The sequence below is a fragment of the Psittacula echo genome (assembly GCF_963264785.1).
Source record: "Psittacula echo genome assembly, chromosome: 4".
NCBI classification, from domain to species: Eukaryota; Metazoa; Chordata; class Aves; order Psittaciformes; family Psittacidae; genus Psittacula; species Psittacula echo.
This window is the reverse complement of record NC_137738.1, coordinates 6,302,945-6,322,954: the sequence shown is the minus strand read 5'-3', so window position 1 is coordinate 6,322,954 and position 20,010 is coordinate 6,302,945. Positions and strand designations below refer to the sequence as shown.

The 20,010-nt window shown below is 54.8% G+C and overlaps 1 protein-coding gene across 2 annotated transcripts; it reads left to right on the top strand.

Moving 5' to 3' along the window:
• The first annotated feature begins 2,618 nt into the window (after positions 1–2,618).
• Positions 2,619–17,377, top strand: SRF (serum response factor). 2 transcript variants are annotated; one of them, XM_080615244.1, is made up of 8 exons: positions 2,619–3,166; positions 4,452–4,718; positions 10,337–10,598; positions 10,932–11,111; positions 12,723–12,842; positions 13,524–13,715; positions 14,228–14,304; positions 14,557–17,377. In XM_080615244.1, the coding sequence occupies exons 1-8, from the start codon at positions 2,729–2,731 to the stop codon at positions 14,650–14,652; spliced, it is 1,632 nt and encodes a 543-aa protein (XP_080471370.1). In that variant the 5' UTR covers positions 2,619–2,728; the 3' UTR covers positions 14,653–17,377. The 2 variants fall into 2 exon arrangements, with proteins under 2 accessions (XP_080471370.1, XP_080471371.1); XM_080615245.1 differs by lacking the exon at positions 10,932–11,111.
• The last annotated feature ends 2,633 nt before the right edge of the window (positions 17,378–20,010 follow it).

The following is a 20,010-nucleotide window of genomic DNA, read 5'->3' as shown; positions in this document are numbered from 1 at the left end:
AGCCCCACTCCTGATCTCATGTATGTAGGGCAGAAACACCCCTCTGCTGCCTTAAAATAAGGGCGTGTTAAGAAAGGCCGTAAGAAAGACATGTGCAGTACTTCCAGTCTAGTTGTTACTGCTCATAGGTGAGATCTGGCTGTTAAGAAAAAGAGCATCTACCTGTACTCAGCAGCAGCCAAAAAGCAGCTAAAGTATCAATGGTAAGAAGATCAGTAACAGGATGGAAACCACCACAACCCCAGAGCTGAGCGCAGGGGGTGTTTAATAGCTCCCCAGTTAAAATATGGATTAACAGCTGGAAAAGGATAAGAAAGGGCTTGTAATGGCCTGGAGGAGGATTGCAAATGAGATATGGAGGCTTGGCTCTGATGTTGGGGGCAGCGGAGCCCATGCAACAGTGAAGCTGGCACAGGCAGCAGCTTGTCTGGTGAGATGTATGGGGTTAACTGGGTAAGAGGCTTTTATGGCACAGTGCTGAGTGCTGTACCCACAGCTGTGTGAGAAGAGGGTTATAAATGTGAATTTTATGACTGGTGGGGGTGTAAATGAGAACAGCCCTGAAGATGAAGTGGGAGGTTCAAGTGGCCTGAAACCTGTTTTAAGCTGCTTTCAACTGCCACTGGGTGCTGGTTTAGTTAGGGAGGTCTAGTATTGCTGGTAACTTGTCCTGGGGGTGATGGTGGCCTGAGGACAGGGCTTGGCTTTATGGCATGCATCCGACTGCTTTGGTGAGAGATTAGCAACCCAGGAAGCTCAGATATTTCTGGTGCCAATTAGAGCACAAGTGGGAAAAGTGCCTTGGAAAGCATCCTCAGGATGACACTAAGGAGGGAGAAGATGGCAACATGAAGGATGAGCCAGCTCAAAATGAGCCTGCTCTCCGCTCTTGCCTGTGCAGACCCTCCTGGAGCCTGGAGAGCAAAAGGCCTCCGTGTAGCCCTGCAGTCCAAAGGCCAGAGGGAGAGGAAGGAGGGACCATGTAGTAGCCCCATGAGCAAAAAGCCCCATGATCCTGGTACCTGCAGTGGTTGCATACTCACGCTGAGCAGGCAGACTGGTCTGGTTCTGGCTGTCAGATCTACATGCCAGTTGTTCTCAGCCTAGCTGGTGCCTTCGGTCATGCAGAGGGTCTTGCTGCCCCTTCCTCAGCCTGGCATGGCATGGCCAGATCTCTGTCTTACCTGTGCCAGGTGTAGTTTGTGCTCAGCACAAAGGGAGGGTGGCCAGGGCATGTGATGGGAGGCACGTGCGTCCCAGCAGCCCTGCTGGGAGCTATAAATGGCATGTGTGCTCACTGGAGGAGCATGGCTGGCGGGGGGGACGGGGAGGTGGCGGCAAGGGGGGTGTTTCGTTTTGCAGTCACTCCTTTGGTCTGTAGGAGATTGGCCCTACAGAGTGGGAGACAGCTGTGAAGGCTGGTGGCAAACGTGCATGTCCCCTGAGTGATGAGGTGGATATGGACAGGGCTTGTCCAAGTTGCAGGACCCTCCATAGGGATGTAAAATGGGTCTGTGGCAGGGCTGGTGCTGGTAGAGGAGAGGGTTTACCCTGGGTTGTAGTTCTTGTTTGTAGGATGGGGTGTGGGAGAGCCCTTTTCTCAGCTAAGGATGTGTCTGTCTGTGGTTACAGCTTGGAGCTCTGTGGTCCCTCGTGCACCCATGCTCCCTACCTTGCTCCTGGTTTTTCTGCCTGCATGGGCTGTCCATCTCCTGAGGAGGTCCTGGCTTACACCTGAGCAGAGAACGTGATCTGTGCCACCTGCCAGGAACCCTCTTAGCTGTAGAGTGGGGTGGACATGGGCCCCTGTCTGCATGCTGGGTTCAGGCCAGCCATCTCCCCAGAGACCAGTGTACAGGCGGTCTGTCATATCCACAGGTCTCAACTCTCTCCTCCTAGCTGTGCCCCTTCCTGTCAGAGACCCTCTTCCTTCTGAGCAGTGGTCAACTTGTGCTTGGGCAATGTGTATTTTGGTTCTATCTGCCCAGTCCTGTGCCCTCCACACCCCATAGCCACAATGGAGCCCCCAGACCGGTTCAGTGCAGCCTCTCCTTCAGGCCTTAGACGGACTCTGCTGTCACGCGCCAGGAGCGAGCAGCTCAGTTGTCCCCTGCAGGCTATGGGAACCATGGAGCTTGCCTGAAGCAGCGCCAGGTGGCATCGCCAAGAGCCGGGCAGAGTGCTGAGGTGTGGGGTACTGCTCGACCGCATGTGGAAGGGAGCAAGGCAGGGAGCCTCAGCCACGTGGTGTATTCCCTGTGAGGCCAGGGATGCCTAGAGCCGGCAGTGGGAATGGGGAAGCGAGGTCTGGCAGCGCGGCTGCCTCAGCCCGGGTCGCTCCGCGGGTGAGAGACGCCCGATGCTCGCTGCCGGCCACCCCGTCTGTGCCGCGCCGGCCGCTGTCTCTTTAAGACCCTTCTTGCGTGTTTCAATCTGGGGGTGACGCGAGCGCAGTCGGAACGTATGCAAATCAAACGCCAGCCGCTGGCCAATGGGTACCGGCGCTTGGCAGCTGCCAGCCAATAGGATGGTGCCTCCCGGCGGGGCGACGGCTCGCCCCATATAAGGAGCGCCTTTGCCAAAAAAGGCAATATTGTATCGCTTTATATGGGGGCGGCGCGGCGCGGCGGGGGCGGCGGCGGAGCGGGGCCGTGAGCGCGGAGCGGGTGGCGGGGCCATGGCGGGGCCGGCCTGACCCGGCCCGACCCGACCCGCGCTCGCCGCCGCGATGTTGCCGAGCCAGGCCGGGGCCGGGAACGGCGCCGCCGCCGCGCTGGCCCGCGGCTCGGGACTGGGCAGGGCGCCTGTGCCGCGTGGGGCGAACGGCGGCGGGGCGGCGGCGGGGCCGCCCGGGGGCCGCCTGGAGCGGGAGGCGCTGTACAGCGGCAGCGAGGGCGACTCGGAGTCGGCCGAGGAGGAGGAGCTGGGCGGCGAGCGGCGCGGCGTGAAGCGGGGCCTGGCCGAGGCGGCGGCGGCGGCGGGGCCCGCCGCGGGAGCGGCGGCGGCCGCCTACAGCGGCGGCGGCGGCGGGGGCGGCGGGGCCGTGAGCGGCGCCAAGCCCGGGAAGAAGACGCGGGGCCGGGTGAAGATCAAGATGGAGTTCATCGACAACAAGCTGCGGCGCTACACCACCTTCAGCAAGAGGAAGACCGGCATCATGAAGAAGGTGCGGCCCCGGGGCTCCTGCCGGTGCGGGACGGGCGGGGGGCGGCCAGCACCCCACCTGTCGGTTGCCGGCGCCCCGGCGGAAGCGCTGGCCCTGTGGGCGGTGCGCGCTCGGCTCGAGGGGGGGAGCCGGCCGGCGGGGCCGTGCCCGGAAACAGCGGCGGCTTCCCGGCCCCACGGAGGGGGGGCGGCCCGGCACAGGCTCCTTCCGGGGGGCTGCGCGGGAGCCCGCGGCGGGGCCGGTTGTCCCATGCGGCCCGTTCCTGGCTGTCCGCGGGGTTCCGGACAGGGACCCGGGCAGCCGGCAGGGAGAAGGGTGCCTGGGGAATGCCCGGTTCGGTGCAGGCTCCGGCCCTCGGGGCCCCCTCTCTGTGAACCGTAGCTGGGTGCTGCACCGGTCCTGTGGCCCAGCAGGGCTGCTGGCCCCTTCGGCTGTGGACGGGGCCAGAGCCTTGTCTCCATTTGTCCGGAGCGCTCTCCGTGGTTCCTGGTGGCTGGAGCCGTTGTGTAAAGACACATTAGAAACTTGAGAGATTTTGTTTGCAGTTGAGTGCTGCTGGCTCCCCTTGGTGCTCGCTGCATCTTCTGAATGACTGAGCAGTGCTGCATCCCAGCTGAGCTGGGCTTCATATACCCTGGGAAGGTGGGAATGGTTACGGAGTACCACTGGGTGCATCCTGGTAGCACAGGATCCAGAATGAGGTAGCTTGTGTGAGACCAGGGACTGTGCTATGATGGCACATGCTGAGTGTCCTTTTGAGCCTACCAGTCAATGCCAGGGCATCAGTGCCAGGGTGTTTGGGTGCAGCTGTGCTTAGGACTGTGAAGATGAAGAGGGAGCTCTGGGTCCTGGCCTGACTGAGGTGTTGGTGATGGAAAGAGGTAGCAGAGACACATGAGCTCAGTAGCATCCTCTCACAATGGCCCAGCAGGAGGGCATCCAGACACTTCTGAAGAAGTTGGTGGGATTTCCAAAATGGAAACAGCCTAGTGTGCCCATGACCTCAAGCTGCTGTCTTGAAGGGACCACTTTTCCCATGGGCTTTTGGCATTCACATCATCTAAGGGCATGCTGAAGGAGATGGGAACACAGTATGGGGCACTTCAACCTGTAGGGAATCAACCTGAGTTGGTTTTAGAGGCCACAGCTCCTCTGGAGTGACAGGGAGCTGGAGCTGATATGGGTGAAAGGAAGGCCATGCTGGGAGCACAGGGATGTGCCAGGGACTCTTGTCCTATGCTGTATGTGTCCGTGACTCCCTGTTCTTCCTTTGTGCTACTGGCAGGCCTATGAGCTTTCCACGCTGACTGGCACCCAAGTCCTGCTGCTGGTGGCCAGCGAGACGGGCCATGTGTACACATTTGCCACACGGAAGCTGCAGCCCATGATAACCAGTGAGACGGGGAAGGCGTTGATCCAAACGTGCCTCAACTCCCCAGATTCACCCCCGCGCTCGGACCCGACCACTGACCAGCGCATGAGTGCCACGGGCTTCGAGGAGACGGACCTCACCTACCAGGTGTCTGAGTCAGACAGCAGTGGGGAGACCAAGGTAACGCTCAGCCACACGCCTGGGCACCCTGGGGGGCATGGGCCGTGCCAGGATCAGTGCCAGTCTTCTTGAATAGCAGCTTGGGAAGCTGAGGATGGGTCCCGCTTTGCTGCAACTCTGGTGGGTTCATGCTCACTGAGAGGCCTCTCTGGGCTGACTCCTTCTCTTGGCTGGTGATAGTGGCGATTTGCAGAGGGAAGGAAGTGAGTGGCAGGTGTCCTGGTCCCTGTCTCTGCAGCGGGGCTCCCCACTGGCCCGGCCCGCCCCCCGGCCAGCTCTCAGCACCATTATCTCTCCCCGGGCGTCTCCATGCTCTTGCACTCATTGATAAAAATTTGATTCTGCCTCCATGGCCTTATAAGGCCTGGTTTCCCTCGCCAGAGTCCCTGGCAGGGCCCCTCACATTCCTTATAAGCTGCAGCTGTCTCTTGCTTTGGTGCTGTTTTGGAAGGGGGCAGGGAGGACATGGGGAATGGAAACACTTGGCTGGATGGACTGTTTCTGCTCCCAGCCTCGTGTCCCTGCAGGCACTAGCCCTTGCCTGTCTTGCCTGTGGCCTCTCATTGAGGGTGCTGCAAAGGACTGCCTATAGGTGCACAGTTGGGCAATGAACCTTTCCTGCTGGGAGGACTCTGTCTAGTCACTGCATCCCTGGTGCTGGTCCTAAGGGTTATCGGAGAAGAACTGTCTCCCTTATAGAATCACAAACTGGTTTGGGTTGCAAGGGACCTTAAAAGCTCATCCACTTCCAGCCCCCTGCCATGGGCAGGGACACCTTCCGCTGGACCAGGTTGCTCCAAGTCCTGTCCAACCTGGCCTTGAACACTGCCAAGGATGAGGCAGCCACAGCTTCTCTGGACAACCTGTATCAGTGCCTCATCGCTCTCATAGGAAAGAATTTATTCCTAATGTCTCATCTGTTCAATAGCTTCAATTTATATCATTTGTACAAATGACATTTTTCCATATCCCTGCTGCTGCTTTGCAGGCTGGTGCTGGGATCCACAGGAGCATGGAGATGGGGAGACAGGGGAGTTTGTGGAACAAAGCTGGGGTGACATGCTGAACTGGGGGTTGTGCCGCAGCTTCCTGTGCCTGCGAGGGGTGCCACTAGGTACTGCAAGTTACTGTAGCTCTGCTGTAGCTGTGTTCATGGTGTGGGACCTGGGTTTGCTGCAAAAGCATCCATCCAGATGATCCATGGCTTTGCTCTAGGAGACCTCTAGCCAGCTGTACACAAACTACAGCAGCATCCTAATCTAGCTACTGGATACAAACCACAGTAGCCACTAAGCATTAAGCAGACAGAACCTGGAAAATGGTGTTCAAAGTCTGTGCGCTGTAATCCCAAAGGCAGCAACATTCCTAGAGTGTTGTTTGGGGCTGCAGGGATGTTCAGTTGTGTGTTTGCATCCTGTGGCAGTGCAACAGCTCTGATCACAATGCCACTGTGTACCTGGCAGCCACAATTCCTCCATGCCCTCTTCGCCACGTGTGTGTAGTGCTGCACCAAGTAAAAACTTATCACTGCTGAGCCCTGAGAAATACCAGCAGTCCCAGAGATCCCTGCAGGCGAGCAGCTGCGGTGGGTTAAGGTGTTGCTGGCTGGAGAGCTCTGTGCTGGAGCCCAGAAGAGTCCCTGGGAAGGCTTCCTGTTGGTGGGAGCCCAGCAACAGTTCTGGCTGTCCCAGTCTGGCATGACTTTCCTGGGTGCTCTGATTCCTAGTGTGAGCTGTGCCAGCCCTTTCCAGTAGGCAGAGGAGTCCATTGTCACCAGCAGTTTCTCCCTTCTGCCCCCTGTGTTTGTAAGGACTTGTCTCTTGTGCTTCTCCTGAATGAAAAACACATCCTCTGGGCATTTTGTAATGAGACAAATTGCCTATGCCTGGCGTAATTGGGAGTGCAGGAAGTGCTGTGCATGGCAGGTGACCTATTCCTGACATGGGGCTTATCCACATTGTGTCCTTTAGGATTGTCCCTGAAAATACTGCTAGGTGGCCCCGAAGGAAGTGTGGTCTTGCGGTGCAGTCACTCTGCAGAAGAGATATTAACGCAACTTCTCTCTGCCCACTTTCTGATGCAACTCTGCAAGCTCCATCCCAGTATTTAAGAGCGGTAATGCTTAGAATGGGGTGCCTTCTGGCCATGGCCAGCATTTCGTGTGGGGCTGGAGGAGCCCTGTGGCCCTGTCTCCTGCTTGACATTCTGGCTAAATCCATCCCTGGTCTGCTGAGAGTTCTTGTCATGGCAAACCCTGAGGCTGTGACAGTCCCATCTTTACCTTCCCCAGTCCTGCTGTGCCTCGTGCATGGCTGGAAGCCTGGGTTTGTGCTGTGACAGAGATCAGCCCAATTCAGATAGACCGAGAAGTTCCCTGAGGATGAAGAGAGCCTGTGGGTGGGCTGTGCTAGGTGGCTGGCATCCTTGCTGTGGGGTGGGTGAGTGGTACATAAGGCTGGGTTACAGGTATGTCAGTGGAGAAGGTGGCAGGACATCAAGTGCCTGGACTGTGAGGTCCAGCCACATAGGATGCTCTGAGAGCACTGGGCAGTTGCTCCCTGGCCTTCCTGTGAACTTCCTGGACCTCTGTAGGGACAAAACGTGCTTGTGTTCAGCTGCTGCAGCAGATGCAGGGAGCAATGCAGCCAGGCTGTTACCTGCAGTCAGCAGCCCACTGCTTTTCATTTGAGCTACAACCAGCAGCAGCTATGAGATCCTCCTGCTATGCCGAATCCAAAGTCCCTGCCATGGAGCTGAGCTTGGACTGCAGCTGGGAGTGGGGCGTGCTGTACTTTTAAAACAGCATCTGTATCTTCACAACAATACTGTTGTGCACTGATCTGCCTGATCTCTTGTGCTTCCCAAAAGGCCCTCATGTAATCTCTTGGATGTAGTTATGTGGGAGAGGGGATTTTGGAGGGAGCTCAAAGGCTCTAGATCGGGGATAAGAGGATGTGAGTAGCCCTGATATGGTCATCTCTCTTTGAGGTGGGTTTAGGAAGGGTTTTTCTGCCTCATCTGGAATGTAGATCAGGTGTTGGAGATCAGATTGGGATTTCCCATGTACTTCCCAGGCCAGTTGCCTTCCAACATCTGCATAATAATGCTGGCTTCAGGGTCTGAGCCATGCTGAACTGCAGTGTCTCAGGCAGTCCCCGGAAGCTGTGGAGAGGGATTGTTTCTGTCCCCAGGATCTTTCTAAGGTCAAGGTGGGCATCAGTTGGCCTGGGCCATGCCCTATGGTCCACTGGTGCTGTATAGCATTTATCAAGGATGCACAGTGGTGTGGGTCTGCGTAGGCATCTCCTGACGCTGTGCTGCACCTTTGCTGCACGTTGATTCCACCAAGTACTGCACTGCAAACTGAAGTTTTGAGTGAGCTGTGGTGGGGATTGGATGTGCAGCTGGATTGGGAAGGAAAAGGCCTTCAGGGCTGCTGTGGTGCATCAGGGTTTGTCCATGGCCCTTTGGTTAATCTCTGCTGAAGGTGACCCATGACTTGGCTCCTATTGAAGGCTGGCCTTGTGCAGGTACTCTGGGCTTTACAGGTGCTGGGGGGAGCCAAGGTACCCAGGGGCTCTGAGGCATCACTGACAGTCGTGGGGGTAAGGCAGCAGATGTCCAATCCCAAGGTCTCATTCAACTCTCTTTCTGTACTAGGAGCTATTGCTGCAGCCTAAGAGAAGCACAGCAAAGATGAGAGGAATCTGAATCTTGCCTATGGCAGAGATGGGGTGTGCATGGTTCAAGCCTGCTGGCACAGAATCCCTCCCAAGCATCTTTGCTCTCTGATCATGCTGAGGTTTGCCCTTGTACTTTTAGGGAGTCCTGGGAATCCCCCTGAGCAAGGTGCTGTGAATCTTTTGGGATGCCTCCTCCAGCCCTGAGAGTGTGGAGTGTTGGGGGATGTTGAGACAGCCCTGGCTGCCTGGTGGCTGTATCTCAGGGGTGTACAGCTTCAGGGCTATGTCTTTGGGATGAGAGAGCCTGGCGTTTCCAGCTGGGAACAAGACCCACCCTGCTCTGCTATGGCTTCCATGGCTTAGTGGGCTGGGGGGAACTCTGCCCTGTCACCCACATGGGGAGAGCACCCGTAGCCTCCATGTCCCATGTGGGATGGCAGGAGTTTGTGGTTGAGCTAATGGAAAGTGCCTATGCTGGGCTCTACTCTGTTATCACGTGCCTCTTCTAATTTGGACTTCAGGGACTGTGGTGCCAAGGCTCAGGGGTGTTACTCTCCTCCCTCCCCGGGCCCTGGGGCACGGCTGAGTGCCCGGGATTGGCTCCTCCTGTCCAAAATGGGCTGCCTTCCCTTTTTTAGCTGTTGGTTGAGCTGTGAATTCCTCGTTCCTGGCAGCTTGACAAGCTGGGAACAAGGCTTAGCACGTGGGAGAGCTGGGCCCACCAGCCTGCAGCAGGAGGGGTGGGAGTGTGGCAGCCTTAACTCTTCCTGGGTGTGTCGGCAGACATGGCAGGGTATGGGGACAGCAGGTCCCTTCAACCTGTGATGCGGTCTCCTGCGGAGCCGTATATGTGCAATCTGCTCTTGGCCAGATGAACAGGACAGGAGAGGAGCTATGGAGACCGTAGGTGTCTAAAAGGGGATTTGGGGGAAGGAGGCGCGTTAGGTGAAGTGTGACTGCCAGGGTTAGCAGGGATCATGCTGGGCTTGGTTCTTGGAGATCCAAGCCACTTGCTTTGTAGCTGCGGAAGATGAGGTGTTACGTGCCCTGCAGCCTGGCATACACTTTCCTCCCGAGTTCTCAGACCCTGGAGGCTGGCCTCAGGCTAGTGTTGGCCCGGTGCAGGGCCTTTTCCCTCCTGCTGCGCAGCTTCCCTGCTAGTGATGTCTGCAGGCATAGAGCTCTGCTCCTTGCAGGACCATGGTGTGTGCTGGCTGTAGCTAACATGCAGAGTCACTTGGAAGCATTTGCCTCCCGCTAGTGGGATGGCAAATCGGTGCTTCCCTTGGCCAGGTTCTTCCCTTTGCTCCAGGAGATTTGTGGAGGCATTCCCCAGGGCCTGCCAAAGCAGCTGTCAGGGCTGGGTTTGGGCATCCCTGGTGTCCAGGGTTTGGCTTACTCACCTCTCACTTGCTGCTTTTGGTGTACAGCTACCTTTAAGAGCCAGTTCTCAGCTTGTTCTTGGCCATGTGTTTCCTGCCATAAGGGAAGTGGTGTGTGTTCCTGACAGGAGACCGTGTGTTTGCCTTTATATCTGTCCCTGCAAGCACTGCTTTTGCCTGTTGTGTGCCAGAAAGAGATTTTCTCCTCTTTGAGGCTTTGGGGAGTCCTGGGGAAGGGAAGGGTTGCTTTGTCCCCTGGTGTCTCACAGGGAAGTCTCTCAGGGGACCTGTGTGGCCCTGGGCTTATATCCAAGGTATACGCTGAGCTTTCTCCAGCTTTCCTCATGCTGTGTTATTGGGCACAGTCTTCTCATGTTTGTACAAGCAGCTTCTCTCTGCTGCACTGTCTGTGCTCCATGTGCTGGCAGCAAGCTACGGGGGTATGGTTTAGCACCAGCATGCAACCAGTGGAGCCTGGTTTGATCTTATGGGCAGATAAGGGTTGACCAGATCCAAGGGCTGGTCTGAGTTGTCACAATCTCTCCTTCCCCAGGACGCACTGAAACCAGCGTTCACTGTCACCAACCTGCCGGGGACAACGTCCACCATCCAGACAGCCCCCACCACCTCAACCTCTATGCAGGTCAGCAGTGGCCCATCATTCCCCATCACTAATTACCTGGCGCCAGTGTCTGCCAGCATCAGCCCCAATGCAGTCACCAGTGCCAACGGGACAGTGCTGAAGACTACTGGAGCCAGTGCAGTGACATCTGGGGGCCTCATGCCGATACCCACCAGCTTCACCCTCATGTCAGGTCAGTGCTTTTAGGGACTAAGGACTGCAACATTCAACAAAAGTGCATTGCTGCCCTCTCCAGAGGAGGGAAGACTAGTGGCAGGAAGAAGCAGAGTGGTTGCTGCTGTAGGGTGAACCTGGCTGGGATTCCTTGTTTGATCCCAGCCAGGCCAGTGGCTGGAGAAGTGTCATGTAGTGGCTGTTTCCTTAGAGAGTTGCTAGCTGGCCCTGCTGCTGGGAAGGGCATGGTGGCAGGGAGCTGAGTTGGGACCCCAGGGCAGCACCAAGAAGCCTGGAGGGAGTGAAAAGAGCTGGTGGTGACAAAGCCTTTCTTTATCCCTCCTTTTGGCAGGTGCTTCCCTTTCTCCGGGGACCCCTACCATTCCTCTCACTCAGTTACAGCCGCACTCCCTGGCTCTTTCCAGCCAGCAGGGCCAGGTGGTCACGGGTACGGCTGGACCGCTGCAGCAGGCACAACAGACAGTCTTCCGCTTCCCTGCCAGAGCTGGAGGGCAGATCGTGTCGCTGACAGGTCAGCACCCGCTTCTCCTCCGCTTGCTTGACTTGGGGGGATGGAGGCGTCTGTGGGGTCCTGGTCCTAGCCAGAGAACTGACCCCCAACTGAGGTGGGAGCACAGGAGGCAGAGCACAGGCACCCTGGCCATGGCTGCAGGGGAGAGATGGGAAGGCAGGGTAGAGAGTGCTTGGCATAGGCAGGAGCAGCGTCTTGGGGGATACAGACCCAGGGCAGCAGTGGGTTGTCGGTCCCCTGCCTGAGGGTTTGCCTTCTGACTAGCAAATGCAGAGAAGAGGTCCCTGGTACAGGTGTGCTGAGGCTCAACTGTACTGCTAGGAGGACTGATGGAAGGAGCCTGCAGGGTCTCAGATGCCCAATGGATGTTTTTTGAGTGCTGGCATTTGGCTCTGAGCAACTGCTTTTGTATTTGGATCCGCAGTCAGTCACTGAGCCACAGTGCAGAGGACAGATTCTGAGAGACCTGGAGCAGAGGAGGGAGCAGTGCTGGTGTGCTGCCTTGTGTGTGTTGTCCTTGGTAGGAATTTATTGTGCTGAGTCAAGGCTCCCAGGTGTTGCACTGGAGCTGCATGTGCTTCTGGCTGGAGGTTCAGAGCTGGGCTAAGCTCCCCTTTGTGGAAACAGCCATCATCTGAGGACTAGTACTGAGACCGTGTTTCTTGTGTGCTACCTGTCTGTGCCGAAGTCAATGACTCTTATAGCTTGCATGCTTTCTTGGAGCCCTTATGGCTCCTGTGAGCCCTGGCAGACAGCATGATCCTGTGCAAAGGGCCTGGATTTCCCTTGTGATCTGCAGGAGCCAAGAGAATAATGGATATACGTCTCTGTGGTGTGGTGCATGGTGAAATTCGCCATCCGAGCGAGGTGATTGGTGATTCCTTCTCTCTGGCATCCCTTGCTCTTCCCTCCAGTGACAGGACCTGAGCCTGAAAGGAGCTTTCTGTGCCAAGCTCTGTCTCTGTGGGCTGGGCTAGAGGCTGTGTGGCCATGCCCTATGTACAAAATGTACGTCTAGGATGTATGCCTTGTGGCCCAGTGGTCTCTAATCCCGGTGCAGGGAACTGTGATGTCTTTAGGATCACCAGATGGGTGAGATAGCTGTTTCCCCAGTACCCTGTGGAGGATGGAGCTGAGCTGCAGAGTGTGAAGGCAGTGATCTCCAGCTGGCCTGGGCATTTGGACTCTTGCAGTTCTATTTGGTGCAGTGAGATGATCCTTGCATGGGCAGTGCTGGGCCCTTTCCTCCCAGCACCTTCTGTGCTGTGTCTTGGTGGAGCCAGGAGTGGTGAAGGGGGCCCCAGACATGCCTGAACCATGTTTAGGAGCTGGACAAAAGCTTCTGTAGCCTTTCCTTTCTCTCTAGGGCCTAGAAGCTCAGCTAACCCTTCCTTGGCCCCTGTGTGCCAGGAAAGAGCAGCTTTTGGCCTGCTGTTTGGGACAGGGCCTGGTTTCTGCCACGTGCTGCTTTTGGCCAGCCTTCCACAGCACAGCGCAGAGACATGCTGCGGAGCGGTTTGCAGCTAAAGAAAGACTGGGGGCTTTTTCACGCGGCCCGGAGTGCCTTTATCGCTGCTGAGCATAGGCTCACAGGCTCCTCTTTCTCCCAAGGTGGTACCATGGCTCAGCAGGTCCCAGTCCAGGCGATCCAGGTGCACCAGGCACCGCAGCAAACGTCTCCCTCTAGTGACAGCAGCACTGACCTTACCCAGACCTCTTCCAGCGGAACAGGTAATTGAGGCATGATGGTAAACCATGGTCTGTCTTCCTAATCGCTGCTGCTAACGACCCACACCAGCAGGCCTCATGCCTGCTCCCTGCGCAGGATCCTTCTTCAGACCAACTCTACCCCAGCCTTTCTGACACTTTCCCAAGTATATTTTATCTTGTTGGCAGCCCCTGTGCTATGCTATATCTAGGTAGATGTTGCTGTGCATAGGGCACCTTACAAGGGATTTCAGAGCCTTTCCAGCCACATCATCTGCTCTTAACTTGCAGCATGGAGCTGCGAGCAGGTTGCCCATTTCTCACATGGTTTCTCAGTGAGCCAGCATTGCCCTTAGCACAAAGCATTGGCTCACATCTACTTGAGATTTTTACTGTATGTGCAGAGGACACCTCTCTTGTCAGCAAAATCTTATTTTGGGTGCCTGGATGCAGGCTGAATCCAGTTCAACGTTTTTATTAAAGCTTGTATCTCAAGTTGAATTTCATCCTTGGATATTTGGCTAGCATGCCTTTCTGCCCCCTCATACTTACGAAAGAGTAACTTGGGAGAACGGGATGGGCATCTCCATGCCCTTGCTGCCTCAGCATGCAAAGGGCATGTGGTGGAGGGGAGGGGTGCTGAGCAGGTGTGTGAGTGCAGCAGACTCCTTTCATGTGACTCACTGTCATCTGTCCTGGTACCAGTGACCCTCCCGGCAACCATCATGACGTCATCTGTGCCAACCACTGTGGGTGGCCACATGATGTACCCCAGCCCACACGCGGTGATGTACGCACCCACATCTGGCCTTGCGGACGGCGGGCTTGCAGTCCTCAACGCGTTCTCACAGGCACCCTCAGCGATGCAGGTGTCCCACGGCCAGGTCCAGGATCAGGGTAAGACAGCTCTGGGTCAGTGTTCCCCTAAGCGCTCTGGCACCCTTGTTTTTCTCTCGCATGTGTTTATGCTGTATATTGATGTTAAAAAAAGCTGCTTCTGAGCAGTCCTAGTGGCTGTAGAAAGGCCTGGCAGGGGTGATGCTTGATGTGTGCTTTTAGATCCCGCTATTCTCCTATGCAAAAGACTTCTGGGGAAAAAGGGTGAGGGTTGTTGGGATGGGTGGCATATGAGGCAGGCCAGTGGAGGAGTTAGGAGAGACTGGTGACAATGTGTAGTTGCATGAGGGGGAAAAGCAGCATGAAAAACCATGCAGGCAAGACTTGGATTGAGGGCTAATGCCTGCTTCTCCCACCATTTTGAAAACTAGCATATGTGGCTTTCTTCTGAGATGCTGCCATGCATGCAGGCAGGCTCCTTCATCCTTGTGAAGTTCCGTGGAGCTCAGAGGAAAGACCCATGAGGGAGCAGTGTTTAAGGGATGGTGTCATTTGTGCTCTCTCTGTGGCAGGTGGCGTCCCCCAAGTGTTCCTGACAGCCCCATCAGGCACCGTTCAGATCCCAGTCTCAGCTGTCCAGCTTCACCAGGTAGGAGCAGAGTGGTACTCACAAGTGTTAAGGGGATATCCTTGCTCTGCCCCTGCCTGCACATCCTTTGTGGGTCTGGGCAGACGCAGGTCCTTGGGTGTGGGAAAGCTGTCAGTGCCACCTACCTGTGGGTGAGGAAGTCTTGCTCTCCTTGGCCAGGTGCCCAAAAAGGACAGTGCCACCCTGGCTGCTGGCACACGTGGTCTCAGGGCATGCTGTCCCCCAGTGCTTCCTCCTCCCTTTTCTCTCTAGATGGCGGTCATTGGGCAGCAGAGCAGCAGTGGCAGCAGCCTGACGGAGCTGCAGGTAGTAAACTTGGACACCTCACATGGCGCCAAGAGTGAGTGACTGAGAGGCCTCTGCTGCCGGCCTTGTGCTGCCCCCTGGCTTGTCATGCCAGTGCTGGGGCTGGTGGCAATTCCTTCTCGTACAGACTGCACCAGTTATTTATTGTTGCCTTTTCACGTTTCCTTCATCCACACGTGCACACACACACAAACACACACACATGCACCCACACACACACACATAGGGCACGCGCGTGGGGCTGCAGGACCCACCTGGGGTGGAGCTATGCTGGGGCCATGCAGGGCTTGGGGGCATTAGGATGCTGCGATAGCTGTGCTTGTCTCACGCCAGCCAAAGAAACTTGTCTCTTGAGGGGAGGATTGCTCTGTGCTGCAAATAAATACTGCGGGGCATTCCCAGCTGGAGGCTTTGGCTCCTTCTGGGCACTCCTAAGACACCTTGCCCGTGAGCGTTTGCTCTGCATGGGGCTCAGATCAAACCCAGAGCTGTCCTGCAGGTGTAGTTTGGAGCAGAGTGGGCCAAGGCTGTGCTGCTGGCCTCAGCAATGTGCCTTTGTGGGGGTGATGGGTCCTGGCTGCAGCAACTTGCCCTGGGCTCTGGATAGGGGAGAGTGGCCAGCTTGCATGTGCATCTCTGGTTGGGCCTGCAGCACATGGCCCCATCCTCCTCGTATGCACTACGGTGAGCCCTCTGCCCTCAGTGCCTCCTCACTGGGCTGCCTGGCAGACTTGCAGCCTGACTGGCTCTGCCTGGTGGCTGCCCTTGCACAGCTGAGGTGGTCAGTGGACACCCAGGAGCACTGCGATGCCCGAGAGAGCTCCTGGGGGGCTCTGTGGCCAGCCCAGTCCCACACTCTCCTCTCAGCCCTCACACTGCTTGCGGACTCCGTACACCCAGGGAAATGTGGTCAGGTCTTTCCCACATCCTCCTGGAGCTCCAGCCAGCGCTTTCTAAATTCATCTGATGCAAGGTGGAGAAACAACTCAAGTGTCAAAGGGAAGAGCCCATGGGGCACTGAGCTGCTGGGCATGTGGCACACTCTTCTCTGAACACCAGGGTGGCCTGCAGGCCATCCTGGCCTGCGAAGGGGCAGCTGCCATACCTGTGCAGGCTCAGCAAGGCTGGGGGAGAAGGGCTGGAGCATGCATGGTCCTGCATGGGAGTTGCTGTGAATGGCTCTGCTACCTAGCCCTGTCCCTGGAGGGAAAGTGAGCAAGTGAGAGAAGCTGCTGAACCCTTAAGGGGAAGAAGCAGCTACTGTAACTTTTTTTTTTTTTTTTTTTTTTTTTAAGTTAAAGACAAAAGCAGCCTTGGAGAAAAAAAAAAAAAAAAAGAAAAGAAAAAAAAAAGAAAATTACTTTATTTTTCTAAGTGTTAAACTCAGTATTTATGTAATTCTTTGAGGAATAAAAGTTTGGCTCCTGTACAGTTTTCATGGGGTTTGTACCAGGGGGATGGGAGAGGGGTGGGGGGGCATGGAGGCAGGAAAGGGGCCTTGCTTTTGAGTTTGTATTGTAACCTTGGACATGTTCCCTCAGCATTAGCGTTTAAGCTGCGCTTTTCACCCACCAGCATGTGCCAGGGATCAAGCTTCACCCAGTGGGATGCTTGTTTCCCGCTTAGCTGTACTGAGGACTCCATACCCATCATTTTGGGCTTAACAGGCAGAAGGCAAATTGAAGAAGTGGTTGGCCTCAAAGTGGGAAACCCATCCCTTTGGAGCAAGGGGCTCGCAGTGTGCCCAGCACCTGGAGATGGGCTGGGTTTTCTTATGGCTGTCCACCTCTAGTCCTGGGACCTGCAGCTGCTCTGACATGGCTCTTGGTGTGGAGCAGTGTTACCTGTGACTGCCTAAGGGATATGGGCATCCCCGTTCCTCCCTAGGAGGTGAGTGGCCAGCAGTGGCTGATCACTGCTCTCCCTGCTCACTGTGCTGGTAGCAACTCCTAGCTGATGATCTGGGCTGTAGTTCCTCCTATATAGCTGTTCCTTAGTGCACAAATGTAGACAGGTCCCACCCAAGCCCTCTGTGCTAAGAGCCCTTGGTCTGTTACGCAGCCTGGAAAAGGCTCGTGGGGAGTGGGGTGGCCCCTCTGGTGAGAGTTACATTTTGTGCTGCCTCCCCTTGGTATCCTTGCTCTAAGAGTGATGTATACCCTGCAGCTTGGAGCGTGTGGGAGTGCTGTGCCATACCCCATTGCTAGGTCTATGAAAGCTGCTCAGTGATGCTTCCAAAACAAGGCTGGGTAGCTAGGTAGCATCCAGGGAGGAGGATGGGCTTGGGGTTTGCATTATCCTTTGCCCCAGCATATTGCTGTGGCCTGGCTTTACTCCGCTTTGCTTATGCTAGCGCTGCGGAGCAGAGTGGTGGGGCTGGGATGGCAGGAGTGCCCCTGCTGCTCCAGGGTGTCTGGCTGCATCCCCTCCCTGGTTCCCCAAAGGCAACTGCTGGTTAAACGCTAATGGTGTATTTTATTTAAGTACCGACTTGTAAGAACACTTGTGTATCAGGGATGAAACGGCATTTATTGTGTGGTGACATTTTAGTTCATTTTACTGGTTTGAGGGTTGTGTGTGTGTGCGTGTGTGTGTGTGCGCGTGTGTACGCATAAGTGTGTGTGGGATTTTTTTTTTCCCCTCCAGTTTCCAGGGTTGTGTTTCTGGAAGGATGTGGAAGTAATCACAGTACTATGTACAGAGCTTTCTTTTGTATTAAAAACAAAAAAAATACTCTTTCAATAAATGTTATCATTTTGTGCACAGATTTGGGATCTTGGCCATGCTTTTGAGGGAGGACAACATACATCTAAGGGCCAGTGAATGGGAACCAGAGGCAGATTCCTGCACCTGCTTGTGGACTTTGGAGGGTGGGAGGCTTTCTGGGCATGGTGTGATAAAGAGGGGTTCTTTGCAATAGTCTCTATTCCCACTACCTCCTGCACAGGTGAGACCTGACCAGTTGAACACCAACTCTGGGAGTCTCAGAGCCAGTGGTGGGGAGCAGGCCTGTGGGTGCTGTCCTTTCCGAAAGCTCAGGAACAGTGCTGGTGAGCAGGGCATGGTGTGGAGCCAAGAGGAGTAAGAAACGGGAATGAGGAGAAGGGGGACTTCTGAAAAAGAATTACTCTGATTCATGGGGCTTAACAGGGAGGAGCAGGAGGCCCTCAAGTAAGAGGTAAACCAGGGAGGACAAAGAGCCATTGTCACTTAAGGAATAGTTAGGCAATAACTAAAGCCTAGGAAGAGGAATTTTTACCATTGTAACATCAAAGAAAGCATGATCTCTAGACCTGGTCTCAGGTGGATTATATGTTTATATATTGGTAAACTAATGCAAACCAAAGGAGGATGGAGATACTTTTTTCTAGTGACAGAGGTATTTCCAAAATAGATAAAAGTTTTCTATGAAGATGCTGCTGTTAAGGTAATGTTTACCTGATGGGACTCAACAGGTAAGTGATGCTGGCCAAGGCCCTGTTTGTCGTCACGGGAGATGTCATGCAGCTGGCATCCTAGCACATCCAGACACAGTGGTTGGTGTGTGCAGTATCATCCCCACGCCTCTGAACAAGGAGGAAGAACAAACTGGGCTTTAAACCAGTTGAAAGGCTGCAGGCAGAACAGTATCCTCTGACACAGGCATCTGATCCGAGTCTTAAATGAAAATGAAGTTGTTTCCCCTCCTGTTTTCCATATCCATTACTGATAGACACCTGATACCTTTAAGGATGGAGCTTAAGTGTTGAGGGCCAGCACCAAGACTTAAATTCCCTGCAGAAAACCACTTCGAGAAGGTATGGCAATATCTTTGAATGCCAAGTCCAAACTGGAGGGACATTACTTAAAGTCAGGTCAAAGGTGGATGCCTGTAGGCCCCTATAGGCCAGGTCAAGGGCACATCAGGGCTCATTAAAAGTGTCTAGATGTGGTAAAGAAACCAAAGGGAGACAATTATCAGTGCTGCTGGGTCAACAGTATGCCAGCTGAAAATAAAACTACTAGCATCAGGTCCTGAAGCTGATAACCAGTATAAGGGAAGGAAAGCTTCGCACTCATTAAAAAGTCCATGTGGTACAGAGACTGCACTATTCCTCACACCATAATTTGGAGAAAATACCTCTCAGTGTAGCAGGAGAGGAGAAGATTGTACAGAAGGTGCTTAGGAGCAAAACACACCAGAAATGATTCCTTCCTCAAGGGAGATGCTTCACCTTTATGGATTACATCACAGCCAGCCCCCTGTGCAGCTTCCCTGCACAGGTACGTCTCAAGGTTCAGCACCACAAAACCCGTACCAGCCCAAGTAACCTCATGTTACTTGTGCACAGGAGCTGGTGCATGACCTGCAAAACTCCGAACAGGGAGCAAGATGCCACAGACATACTCTTTATTTTTAGGATAAATGACTGACTAAGCATGGTATCAAGACCATCAGAGCCAAGACACAAACAGGGCATATGCATACCACAGAAAACCTTTCAGCATCACAGCCTATCTGGCTGCTGACATTTATTGTTGGTGACAATTTTGGCTATGGGATGTTGCCAGCTGATGGTACCAGAAAGGATGGTACCAAAAAGGATGATACCAGAAAGCGTGTCCTGCTGCAGAGCATTATCACCACCTTGTGTTTGTGACATTAAACACAGCAGTGTTGTACATGCACAAAATAACAGCTGCTGAGAACAGGGGGAAATAGCAGTGGTTGTGTGAGCGGTATCAACTTTTATGTAGTTGTGTGGTATTTAAGAAGCTGTTTTCATGAGTGCAAATAGACTTTTTATCTCCACAGAGATGAAGGGACTGGTAAAGGCAAAGCATGACATAACTAGATGTCAGTTAGATCCTCTGAATTTTGACAATGCCTTGGAAGTTAATGGGAAAGGAAAATGACATGTTAACGCGAAGCACAGAGATTTCAAATGCATCCACGGGATTCTGGGAGAAGAGCATCACTAACATCAACAGAGGTTGCGTGTACTAATGGAGAAATCAAGAGGCTGGCTTGGAAACACAAACACAGTCCACTGTGGATGCCACGACTTTAGGGGATGGTCCCCACAGGCTGAGGCAGCTCTGCACCTTTTTGCCCTTTTTTCACCTACCCTACCACAGCCCTTAACAAGGGACCAGAGAAATCACCCTAAGCACGCAGTGCAACACAAGCACCCGGAGCTCCTGCAGGTGCACCCTTCAGCTCCAAAACTCTTATTTTTTAACTCATCTCCGGACAATACTCTGATTTTTCGCATTTCCCTCTCACACCGCGCGCAGGCAACAGATCAGGGCTGCAATAAGCCACCACCAACAGCCCCCCTCACCCCTTTCAGCGGCCAGCCCGGGCTCCGGGTCGCACCCGAGGGAGGCGCACACCGCGGGGCGGCTCGGCCCAGCCCC

Coding starts and splice junctions, on each gene's coding strand:
- SRF (XM_080615244.1), top strand. CDS start 2,729: ATGTTGCCGAGCCAGGCCGGGGCCGGGAACGGCGCCGCCGCCGCGCTG. Junction 3,167..4,451: donor AGACCGGCATCATGAAGAAG/GTGCGGCCCCGG, acceptor TGCTACTGGCAG/GCCTATGAGCTTTCCACGCT. Junction 11,112..12,722: donor GCAGATCGTGTCGCTGACAG/GTCAGCACCCGC, acceptor CTTTCTCCCAAG/GTGGTACCATGGCTCAGCAG.